At 43.8% G+C, this 10,607-nt stretch overlaps 1 protein-coding gene across 1 annotated transcript; it reads left to right on the top strand.

Moving 5' to 3' along the window:
• Positions 1–4,807: 4,807 nt before the first annotated feature.
• LOC123426522 (sanguinarine reductase) lies at positions 4,808–10,263 on the top strand. The gene is made up of 9 exons (XM_045110362.1): positions 4,808–5,150; positions 5,591–5,703; positions 5,781–5,834; positions 5,940–6,024; positions 6,443–6,548; positions 9,125–9,211; positions 9,296–9,393; positions 9,505–9,614; positions 9,931–10,263. The coding sequence occupies exons 1-9, from the start codon at positions 4,886–4,888 to the stop codon at positions 9,994–9,996; spliced, it is 984 nt and encodes a 327-aa protein (XP_044966297.1). The 5' UTR covers positions 4,808–4,885; the 3' UTR covers positions 9,997–10,263.
• The last annotated feature ends 344 nt before the right edge of the window (positions 10,264–10,607 follow it).

The following is a 10,607-nucleotide window of genomic DNA, read 5'->3' as shown; positions in this document are numbered from 1 at the left end:
AACCCCCGCCCTCGCCTGCGTCGACGGCGTCGCCCGTCTCCATGGGGTCGGTTACTCGATCTCCATCATCCATCTCATCTCCGGCGAGTAAGGTATCGGTGTCGGTGCTGCGTCGGACAAGAACAACGCGTGCTCATCGCTAGCTCGTTTGAGATTTTTTGGTCAACGTCCTGCCGGTGCACTCTGGGCCGGCAAGGTTCTCACCGCCCTCTCTATCACCCTTGTCTAAAGTGACCTGTTGTTCTTGTATGAATAAAAGCAGGCTGCTAATTTGTGAATAAAATTGACTTCTTTGAAATCCTCGTACGTCTCGTCGTCGCGGTGGTCGCAGATCTGACCATGGACGACTACACGCCGTCCCCACTCTCTTGTGCACGACGACTCGTTCTTGTCCACCGTCGTGGGTGCCTTCTGGTCATGGGTGCCTTGTCCATCTGATCGTGATGGATGCACAACATGTAATGGAGTGGCACCACTACTCTTTATGTTTTCCAGAAGTTAATTTTGTAGGCAATCTATTTTGTTTTCAGACTATTTTGTAGTTGGAAGTAGTGCAATTCTGACGGTAAGATTATGTCGATGATCAGGCAAATGGATGTTTCATGTTTGATAAAATAGGTCTCTTCGACTCAGATGTCGCTGACAAAGTAGCGACCGTCTACAGATCCCATGGTGTGGCTCAGATGCTGACGATGAACCGGAGTACTACAGTCTATAGAAGGTTCCCACCTGCTCTGTATTGGTTATCATTTGCTTCAGTTTCAATGTGGTTGAGTTGTCTATTATCACCCGAACAAAGTTTATTACCAAGTTCCGTTGTTCCATGTGTGCTGCTAATTTTTCTGTTAATTTTGCATTGTTAAGATGCCGCGGCTGAAATTCTAGCTGTTAAATATTTATCTGCAGTTTGCAATTACTCTCGGGGTGTAATCTAAGTTTTATTTATGTGGTTTTCATATATTAGTAGCAAATACTCATGTCCACTTTCATTCTTTTCCAATGATTTTTTAGTAGTTTTTCAGTTTTGATTTGTTTGGGCAACAATTGACATCATCAAGTATGTAAGTTGTGTGATTGAATCAAGTTGCATAAGTAAATCCTAATTTCCACCATCTATTTTTCATTTAAATTGCTGCTATTGACATATATAGGTAAGCATATGCTCGCATTAAAGCCGCCATCAGCATCTACCAGTAAGCATACACAAAATAAATTTTCATGGTGGTCCTCCCATTGAAACATATCCTCACATTTTCCTCCTCCCGAACTACCTAGATTACATGGCGCATGGAGAAGTATGTGATTCAAAACTACAACAACCGAATAAAGAGGTGAGTTAATTTGCATTGTGACTTCAACAACCATAGTAATCCAGTAGTATCTGCATGTTCTTAGAGATTCTAGATTTGCCTTTTCACTATAAGTTATCACACAATCTTCCTATTTATTTTTACAAGAATACAAGAATCTTGCAAACACAAAAATCAGGCTTTAACAAGGGTGACAGCCGGTGGGTCACTTCCAATACGGCGGTCTTCCGGCGCGGTGGCTACACTCGAGCAGAGGAGTGGCAGTGGAAGCGCCAAACTGGCGGTGCCTGACCAGCCACTTCACGCTCTTCTTGAACCATGGAGCTAGCGGTCATCCTCTGCTCTCAGGTACGTTTTCCAATCTTTCTGCAAATTAGACGTGCACTTTGCCGAGTAAAACATATTTTACTGTCAGAACTGAAACAAACACACACACACATCTACTATCTGATTCGCTGCTGATACTAAGTTATGAACTATCATGTTCATTAGTGCAGAGTGCAGACACGTTCTTTTGGCACACAAAATAGTCCTCCCAACACTACGTCATGTCTATTAATTGTGACTCCTGCAGCATGCGACATGTTTTTATCGAAACTACATCACATTGTTTGTGCCTTTGCATTGCCCTTACTGCTGCACCGTGCACCCCGAGGTTCTTCTCTCCCATGGCAGGGGCCAACGAGTGGCAACGGACGATGGGACAATGGATGGTGACGCAACGGACTACAGGAGATCCGTCGGTGGCAATGGACGGGAGGAGGCGGGGGGGAGGGGGGGGGGGCGTGCGCGAAGAAGGTAGAGGAGGTCGCTGGTGGAAATCTGGCAAGTGGTGGCGGCGTATAGGGATTATGGTTTGATGTTTGTCTTTTTACCTATAGCACTGAATACTTATAGCACTCACTTTCATGTATAGATGGTGTTGATCCTAAGTTTGCCAAGACAATGCTTCATACAAATCACCCGGATTATGCAAATTGGACAAAAGCCTAAGTTGTCCTACTTTATAGATGAAGGAATTGAAATCTTGTGTTGATGTGAATACACATGGTTGACTTTATATCTCATAAAGTAATTGTCTTGAATTATAATTATATTCAAAACCTCTGCCTACGCACCCACGACAATTTGCCCTCTTGATGGAAGCATGCGTACTAAGCGTCGCATCAAGAGTACAAAGGAAAACATAGTGTACGATTCAATTTACTTTGGGACGGAGATTTCCTGTAGTTATAAATTACAAGTTGTAGTTTTGCCATTCGAAATCTTTTTACCGACGAATTGTACTGCTTGTAGTGCTTAAGCAGATTCATCATGTTACAAGGGCATAACCGAGTGGGTAAAAGTCAATAACAAAGAGCTTTTGTACTCTAAGGTAATCTTTTGCAATATGAGCCACAATTTTGTTGCTTCTCCAATAGTAGGTGTGGTTTGTCAACCATTATTTTAAACACTTTTGCCCGGTTTAACTTTTTTACCATTTACAATGCCTGGTGGAAGGGAATATGTGTCACACTATGTTTATTCCATTAAATCATGTAGGCAGAAGGCATTGTAAGTATGGATAATTTCATTGTAAAGGGTAAAAAATAGAATTCACAGTAAAATAATAGTGTTTTGTATTGTGAGGATAATTCACCCCTGTTTTGCACGTAAATCACACACCTTAAATCATAAAAACCACTAGCTAGCTAGCAGACCTAACTGTTGAATATAACCAATGTGACACAATGATGTGAAGAAACATAAGCATAAGAGCGGTGATATGCAAAGTCAGTCCAAAATGACAATCAGACAAGTTTTTGTTATTCTCATAGCAACTAAAAATATCTTGGTTTAGTTACATCAGATAATTAAGTACTTCATATGCAATTCGGCTCCGGGGAGCATGTGCTTCTGCTCATGGAAAATGAATTTTGAAGTGTCAAAAATACCCTAGCAAAAAATTTATGTGTTCTTTGTCACATCCAAATACTACTTGAAAAGTTTTAGGCAAAAAGATTAAACATCCTGGCATGTGCAAGTTTTTTTTGAACATCAATTGTTACCTCAAAATGTCACACAAAATTATTATTTTCACCGACGAAACACCATTACTCTGTTTTGCATGAAAATTATCAAGCATGCTTGTGACACTAACGAGAACATGCACAAAAAAATCAGATTATTTTGAAAACAATTACTATTGTTTTTGGGTTACTGTTCATCCGGGTGCAAATGCGTCTGGGAGCCAAAACGCCTCCCCCTACATTATCATAACATAGTTGTTCTGGATCATGGAGTTACAGCTCGTCTTGATTAGATTTTGTATATAATAATTGTATATGATTTTATTTTTCTTTAACAAAATTGTTCGAGTGTTCTGCTATGTCCGGCAAAGGGTGTTCCACTGAACAAGAGTTGTAACCTTTAAAGTTTGGTAGTTGCTTAATTGTTAATATATAATACTTTTAGTTAATTTTTTGGTCCTTATTAGGGTTGTTCTTGCGAGAAGCTTATTCGATCAAGGTGTAAGATCTATGACATTTGCCTTTCTAGCAATTGAATTTCGATGCATGGTTATGCAAAAATATAGATTTTTATTTGCTTACTTGTGTTGCCCACCACATCTTGGTTTATGCATAGTTTTTGCTGCTTGCATGTGACGGCCAGAGCAGCAGACTATTTTTTCTCTATATTCAGTTGGATTTTCTTCTGTTGTATTCTGTATTACCCGGTGTAGTTGTTCACGAAACTAAGATGCAATATCATGTTTGCCTTCATACAGGTTTGTTATCCAGGTATCTGCTGTAGGTTGAAAACGTACACATGCCTCTCCTTCTCCCCTCCTATACCCTAAATCCTAAATAACCTTGGTAGTGCCACTCCTTCAATTTAATATTCAAATTACTTTCTCTAAAATTTGCATGAACAAACTTGAATATAAACCGACCTTCTACTGAAGAATGATGTGTGGGCTTGGGTGAAGTCCACGAAAGCGAAGTGTGGTGGAATTAAGCTGCTTATGTAGTGTTAGAATTCTACCGTTCTATTTTGAAAATAAAAATTGAAATAAGATTCAGAAAAATATATATTAGAACAATGGTCACATTCCATTTCTGGTGGTAGTAATTGAAGATTCCATAAATAGGGATAGCTAAAGTGCTTCAGGAATGACAACACTCGGCGAAAAAAGTAAGTTGTTAACAACAGACCTATACACTTGTCCCTAGCGACAATGCGGGTTTACTTTTGTCGTAGCATCATAGGCGGGAGCTTATCATGTTAAAGTAAAACTATATGGTGTGAAGTAGAGCGATAGGAGCAGATCTTGAGCAAAAGGATGAGATTGAACCCATATAAGGACATCGGGCGCTGTGAAGAGCGCGATCGACGGTTCAAATGTGACGACGTGGAGGCGTTAGCACACGTCTGATTGATGGCACGAGTCGGCGGTGCTCGTCAATCCGGGTTCTCTGTGGCTGAGCCGCGCCGCACGTCCCGGGCCACTCCCCCTCCCCGCCAAGCTCCCGGATATCTCCCCTCAAGTTTCCAGAGCCCCCTTCCCTGCCCCGCCCCCGCGGTCATCTCCAACAATGGCGACGGCTCACCTTAGCCCGGCGCTCGCGGTCTCATCGTCGCGCCACCTAACCTGCAAACACGGCAAGCCGCCCGTCTTCGCGCAGCCAGGCGGCACAGTGGTGCTGCGATCTTGCTCGCTTCCTTTGTCCTCGAGACTCGCCGCGTCGGGTCGAGGTGGGTGGCGGCTCGCGGCGGCAGTGGAGCCCATGACCGCGCAGCAGGAAAAGGCCGAGGCCTCCTCGAGGCTTGTCCTCGTCGTGGGCGGAACTGGCGGCGTAGGTAGGAGATCACTACCTCTTCGCTGCTCTTAATTGCTAGTAATATTCCTTTCTCGAGAAAACCTCCGTATATTGTTGGTATCCACGGATGAGCTCGCAGCGACGGGTGTCAGCTCAGAAATTACTTAAGCCTACATCTTTTTTTTTCTTCTGTATTGTACTATAAACTACAGTATTTTTAGTTTGTGAGAGGAACACGATTGTCGGGTGTGTCCTCGAAAGGTCAACTTTGACACTGAATGGCGTGGAAGTTCGCCTAATTACTGTCAGTTATTTTGTGCGTCCGTTCACCCGAAATTCACCTGTAACCAGCTGCCATTTCTGCCTTTTCCACACAATTTTTGTTCGCCATCAGGAGTGTATTGTATTATCCTGCAGTTACACTTTTCACAGTTACTTGAAGAATTTGGGCTAGATATTGAAAGGGTAGGATCCTTGTAGGTCAGTTGGTGGTAGCATCTTTGCTGAGCAGGGAAATTAAGACAAGACTGCTCCTAAGAAATCCTGGAAAGGCAGCGTCCTTATTTGGCAAGCAGGATGAGAGTGTTTTGCAGGTAACCTTACATCAACACCTTCAGCATTCTATTTTCTCCAAACTCTGACTTCCTTATACGAGTCTCCTTTTTGACAGGTTTATGAAGGGGACACGAGAAATGCTGACGATTTGAATCCAGAAATGTTTGAGGTTGCTCTCTTCTTCTTAGTTTTTTAAGCTTAATCCATGCATAATTGTCCGACCATCTACGTATGCATAATTGAATAAATCAAAATATAGGATCTATTTTCATAGGGAGTTACCCATGTGATTTGTACTACTGGGACTACAGCATTTCCATCAAAACGCTGGGATGGGGATAACACTCCTGAACGTGTAGGTATGTACTGCCCAAGATTCTGCAGTTAACTTAGGTCTACTGAAATTGTTTATTCGTTTACCTATGTCAATCCAAAGATTTGAGGCAAGGATAATCTTGGGGAGCCTATAAGTCTTCCACTGTGTAGAAAATAAATATCGAATTGTGACAGTTGCAGAATGCTGATAATTAATAAATTGTATTTTTTTTTAAATCTCAACATTCATTTTCAGAGCTTATTATGCATTACTATTTTGTAATCATGAACATGCTTATGCCACATCACTTTCCATTCCTGGCCCAGAAGTGTTTATTCAGTTGTTGTAAATTGATAGAGCCGGATCCATATTTAGCACATATAGCACTAGTTATGAACTCATGGGTGGGGATACAGTGTTCTATTACTTATTACTGATGACATGCTATTTAACGTGTCTAGATTGGGATGGCGTCCGAAATTTTGTGAGTGCCATGCCACAGACGATCAAGAGACTGGTTTTGGTGTCATCGATTGGTGTTACAAAATACAATGAAATACCATGGAGGTATACTTTATAACTCTGATGAAGAACTATGGCATTGTACAATTGATACACCTATGTCTAAGTTGTGGAACTTGTGATGAGGAACAATAGAGAGAGGGAAAACAATTGATACCTAACCTCCAGCAACGCCTCCCCCTCGCGTCGTCCGCCCCGGCGGCGGCGGGGGAACCCTATCCGCGCCGCCTCGGCCCCCTCCCCACCTCGTCCCACCTTCTCGCCGCCACCTGAGGCAGCCGCCGGGCAAGCCCGGGGCGTCAAGGATGGCGGCGAAGGGATCTCGGCTGCCCTGGCTCTGCGTGGGGAGTCTCGGATCTAGAGCGGCGGCTCCTTTGGCGAGGCACGGCAAGCTGTGGCGAGCAGCTGTACGGGCGGTAGATCTGGCGTCCTGGCCGCACGGGCGGCGGGATCCCGGTGGTCGTTGGCGGTTGGCGGCGGCTTCTGCGACGGTCGGTGCGCGCGATCTGGCGCCTCCCCTCCTCCTCTGTTCGGCGTGCGGGCCAGCCTGGTCGGGCCGCGCTTCCCTTGGTCGCCGGTTCTGTACAGGAGGCGCTGGTGGTGGCGGGGATCTAGTTCGGGCGAAATCCCTGGCCGGCCATGGCCGGCCGTGCCGACGGCGACGCCTTGGGCGCCGTTCCCCTCCTTGGAGGCGTCGGTATGGACTGGTCTCCTCACTTCCCCTTCCCCTAGGTCTCCCAGGCGAAAGCCCTAACTTTGTTGGGCGATGGCGGCGCTCACGACGCCGTTACCTTCTTGAAGGTGCCGCTTTGGGAACCTTGGGTTGGATGGCGCTTGTGGGTGGTGGGCGACGGCGGTGGTGCGAACCTATCCTAGCATGGATCTACGTCCGTTGCTTGGAGATGGACTCGCGTAGGTGAAGGTCGTCGTTTGGCGTCGTGGTGGCGTCCATGGCGGAAGACCTTCCAAGGCTCGCGTAGGTGGTGGTCGTCGTGGTGGCGTCGATGACGGAGGACCTGCTAAGGTTGACACCTCAATATGCTCTGAAGATGGACCAGTGGAAGATGGCGGCGACGACACATGTGAGTGAGTCCAACCGGTTTGTGACCCGGACCCGGTAGATGGCTCGGTCGGGGCCTCCGGCTTTAGATGTTAGGCTTAGGTGAGAGGTCTGGGTATATGGCCCGACTTGCACCCCTTCATCATATGGATAGGGTAGCGGCAGATGTTGCCAAGATGACGGATTCAGACATATTGTTGTTTTAGTTTGTAAGGTCCTCGAGAATAATAAATAAAATGGCCGCATGCATCTCCCAGATGCAGAGGCCGGGGGTCATCCTCCTTTTCTAAAAAAAAATAAAAAAATCCATTTGACTACTTCCAGATACTTCCTACTCCAGTCTAGTATTTGCTTATTTTCTTAGCTTTAGCCACTGTTTTTTAGTCTTCTAGTTCTGAGTAGAATGCTAAATTTTAAGTAATACTCCCTCAGTCCCAAAATAAGTGTCTCAAGCTTAGTACAACTTTGTACTAGACACTTATTTTGGGGCCAAGGGAGTATTTTCTAGGGTGTTCTAGCCTTCTAGGTATAAGTAGAAGTTGAGGTGCGAAAGCTTCACAAAGCCTATAAATAGAGGTCCCCACCTCTAGTTTGTAACCTGACTATGTACTCCACTATCTATAATAAAACTTGGTGTTCTTGTTGAAGATCTTGGACTAGATCTTGTGCTCTAGGAGTTTTGGATTGAATTCCTGCTGCCACATTGGCCTATATTCACCTCTATAACGATATCTAACGTATCACACTGAAGTTCCTTCAAACACTAGTGTTGTACACTTTGTAGCAGCAAGGTGGAGTTGTTCCTCCACAACTGTGTGCTGCTTCAACTTGTCATCAATTGTTATATGGACAAGCCCGTCAAACGTGGAGTCTTATCCCTTAATTAGAGTGCTGTTGATTAAGAATCTCTGTTAAAGAATCCAGTCAGTGTAGAGATTGTATTGGAGTTTAAATAGATTTACCGGCTTGTTGGCCAAGTACTGTCTGTTATATAAAGTTTTTGAAAAGGATCTGTTATATAAAGTGGCCGACCCCTCTCAATAAATGAGAGAAGAATATTGTCGTTTACTTTCATCTACTTTTCAGTAATTAGGGTTAGGTCAATAGCAGATTCTTCCATCAATTACCTCTAAACAAAAGTTTCTTGTATTTCATGTGATATCCTGAAATTACACATTTTCACTAAAGTGCCGCAACCTGTTTATAGATGCAAAATTTATTTTAGTAATTATTTTCTGTTACCGGCAGCTAGTGTATGTTTTAGTGTCAGACATCCGTGCTTGTTTTTTCAATTTAAGTCTCTGTGCATTTTACTTGGATATTTAGTTCAGGTTTTTTTACACCGGTTTCTTTATCATGTACTCCCTCCGTTCACTATAATAAGATGTTCTAACATTTTTCTAAATCATATGTATTTAGACACGTTTTGGTGTGTTTGTTCACTCATTTCAGTCCATATATAGTCTGTATTGAAATTTATCCAGAACATCTTATAATAGTGAATTGAGAGAGTACAATATAAATCTGTTTATCCTTACCTCATACTAGTGCGCATTTTCAGTATCATGAACCTATTTGGTGTGCTTAAATACAAGAAGATGGCAGAGGACTTTGTCCGTAATTCAGGCATACCTTTCACCATCATCAGGTTAATATTATGTACAGACAAGGAAAAATCCATGGGCTCATCATGGACATGTTCTTTTTCTGATATGATACTAGCTGGTTGCAGGCCGGGGAGATTAACAGATGGGCCCTACACTTCCTATGACCTGAACACACTTGTTAAGGCTACAGCTGGAGAAAGACGAGCAGTTGAGATAGGCCAAGGTCCCTCTCCGTTTGATGATGCACTACTGTTCTTACTATGCCCTTTTAGGCATGTAACACTTGGTTATTATCTATTGTTTTTGTTAATAAAGGATTATCTTATCTTATTAGGTGACAAGCTTGTGGGAGAAGCGAGCAGATTGGTGGTGGCAGAAGCATGTATCCAAGCTTTGGATATTGAATCTACCCAAGGAAAAATATACGAGATTAGTTCGGTGAAGGTACTCATGCATGCTTCAGACACAATGTTAACTTGTGCTTTATCATTTTGGAATAAAACTATCTTTACCCCCGCCAAAAAAAAAACCCTGTGCTTTAAACCTTTGGTTGCATTATTTTTATTTCTTTTTATCCTGGTATTCAGTTGGACTCATGGCGTGAATTTTGTTGGCCAACTTGCGTTACACATCAAACAGACCTTGCTCGAAATGAATCGTTGTTTATTTTCCTAGTTACCAATTGAAATTCGTTTATTTTCCTAGTTACCAATTGAAATTCTTTTTTCTTCCGACTGATATGGTAAATGACGTGGCTCAGGGCGAAGGACCCGGGAGCGACCAGGAGAAATGGAAGCAGCTATTTGCAGCTGCTGAATCGAACTAGTGGCACTTTGTCTCAAGCTGTAGTGGATTCCATACGAGGGCAGTAACAGTCATCGGTATTCAGTACATAGGTGCACAATTGTCATTGTCGCGGGATTTGGAAACGACTTGCAAACAATCGCGCATAGTCCTTGACTATCCTATGCGCCCAGGCTTCTAAAAATACCGTTTGTTTGTCCTTTTTTTGCTTAGTGACTCGGGGGCTGAATTTGGATAAGTACAAATTTGTGTGGAATAGTAGATATTTTACGGAGATTTTTTTACTGTACATCATATTACCAGATTTAAGGGGTAGTTAAGTTGATCCAACGTGGAGCATCTCTAGCCCACACTCTAAAAACACAAACTGTAAAAGTGGGATACGGATCGAAAAAAGGTATTTTAATGGTTCATTTATAAAAAAAAACTGTAAAACCGCAATAAAGAGCTCCTTCCTCCGGTCCGGCGACCGCTGCCCCTTCCTCTAGCCGGCCGTGTCGGCCACGCTGGATGCGTCCAACCCCGTCGGCCGTGCCCCGTCGCTCGTGGGCCGTGCCCCATCACCACGCCAGCCTCGCCAGCCATGCCCCGTCGCGTCCGTCGTCAGCGACTTGCTTTGTTACCAGCCGAGCC

Source organism: Hordeum vulgare, chromosome 2H (genome assembly GCF_904849725.1).
Source record: "Hordeum vulgare subsp. vulgare chromosome 2H, MorexV3_pseudomolecules_assembly, whole genome shotgun sequence".
Taxonomy (NCBI): Eukaryota; Viridiplantae; Streptophyta; class Magnoliopsida; order Poales; family Poaceae; genus Hordeum; species Hordeum vulgare.
This window is presented reverse-complemented; position numbering and strand designations above follow the sequence as displayed.